Below are 1,328 nucleotides of genomic sequence, written 5' to 3'. Positions count from 1 at the left end.
GAGAGAGCAGCGCCAATCTCAGTCCAGCAAGTATATAAAAGGCAGTTTATTGTAAAAAAAACACTCACATAATGTAGTATGATACAAGCATGGAATGCATGGGACACGCTGTGGTGGTGTGGCAAACAGGTGTCCTGTGTCATGTGTCTCCCTACGTTTTGGCCGTTCCGAGGGAGTCCGGGGCTCCAGGTGCAGGGAGGAGAGGAGAAAGAGCTGTCGTCTCCGTTGGACTTGAGTGTCAGAGATGGGCATGTCCTGTTGTGCGTTCGGAGCATGCGTGCTTCTTTATCAGGCCTCCTGGGCGGCCAATGTGATTATATGGATACAGTGAAGCAGGTGGGTTGGGAAGGGAACATCCTGATCCCGCTCACCTCTTACTAAGCCAAAAAGCCACACTAGGCTGCCAAGAATGGCCCCGGGGGTGGACACATAATAAAAATGGATGACAAAAATCGGCACTCCGCATTGCTGTTTTCTCTGTGACTGTTGAGCTGCACGTGAACAAGAACTCATCATGTCGTCTGACGAGGGAAAGCTTTTTGTTGGAGGTCTGAGCTTTGATACCAATGAGCAGAGTCTGGAAAATGTGTTCGGTAAATACGGACACATATCTGAAGTGGTTGTGGTGAAGGATCGGGAGACCAAGAGATTGCGTGGCTTTGGTTTTGTCACGTTTGAAAATGCTGAAGATGCAAAAGATGCCATGGAGGGGATGAATGGGAAGACTGTGGATGGACATCAGATTCGCGTTGATCAGGCTGGAAAGTCATCCAGCGACAGGAGAGGAGGCTACAGAGGTGGATCATCTGGAGGAGGAAGAGGGTTCTTCCCTGGAGGTAGAGGCCGTGGTGGAGGTGGAGGATATGGTGGAAGCAGCCGGTTCAAAAACAGAAGTGGAGGCTATGGTGGATCCCGGAATTATTATAGCGGTAGCAGGAGTCAAGGTTATGGGGATCGCTCAGGCAGTTCCTACATAGACAGTTATGACAGCTATGGTTAATCTGTTGGATCGTGTGTGACTAGATGTTTGACTGCATGAAATGGTCTGATGCTGGTCATCCGAAACTTGGAGGCAGCTGGTCCTGCTATTGGAAGCATCTGATGGTTTTCCCCTGACAATAAAAACAGCTTGGAATCTCAAAAAAAAAAAAAAAAAATGGATGACAAAAATCAATTTGTGAACCAAAAGCATTGGTGAGGATATAAATAAAAATAAATGGTAATCAAGAGTGATGGTAATTGATTGAATCGTGAAGAAAATATATGAGAATTAAAAAAAATGTATAAATATTGTATAAAAAATATGTATAGGAATATATATATATATA

At 45.2% G+C, this 1,328-nt stretch overlaps 1 protein-coding gene across 1 annotated transcript; it reads left to right on the top strand.

Annotated features, from left to right (window-relative positions):
- The first annotated feature begins 459 nt into the window (after nucleotides 1-459).
- Nucleotides 460-1,015, top strand: LOC309556381 (cold-inducible RNA-binding protein-like). Its single transcript, XM_082258843.1, has one exon. It carries the CDS (start codon nucleotides 515-517, stop codon nucleotides 998-1,000), a length of 486 nt encoding a protein of 161 aa, XP_082114969.1. The 5' UTR covers nucleotides 460-514; the 3' UTR covers nucleotides 1,001-1,015.
- Nucleotides 1,016-1,328: the final 313 nt, after the last annotated feature.

Source organism: Pelophylax lessonae (assembly GCF_965119305.1).
Source record: "Pelophylax lessonae genome assembly, chromosome: 5".
NCBI classification, from domain to species: Eukaryota; Metazoa; Chordata; class Amphibia; order Anura; family Ranidae; genus Pelophylax; species Pelophylax lessonae.
This window is presented reverse-complemented; position numbering and strand designations above follow the sequence as displayed.

What these genes read in the sequence shown, in the direction of transcription:
- LOC309556381 (XM_082258843.1), top strand. Translation starts at nt 515, where the DNA reads ATGTCGTCTGACGAGGGAAAGCTTTTTGTTGGAGGTCTGAGCTTTGAT.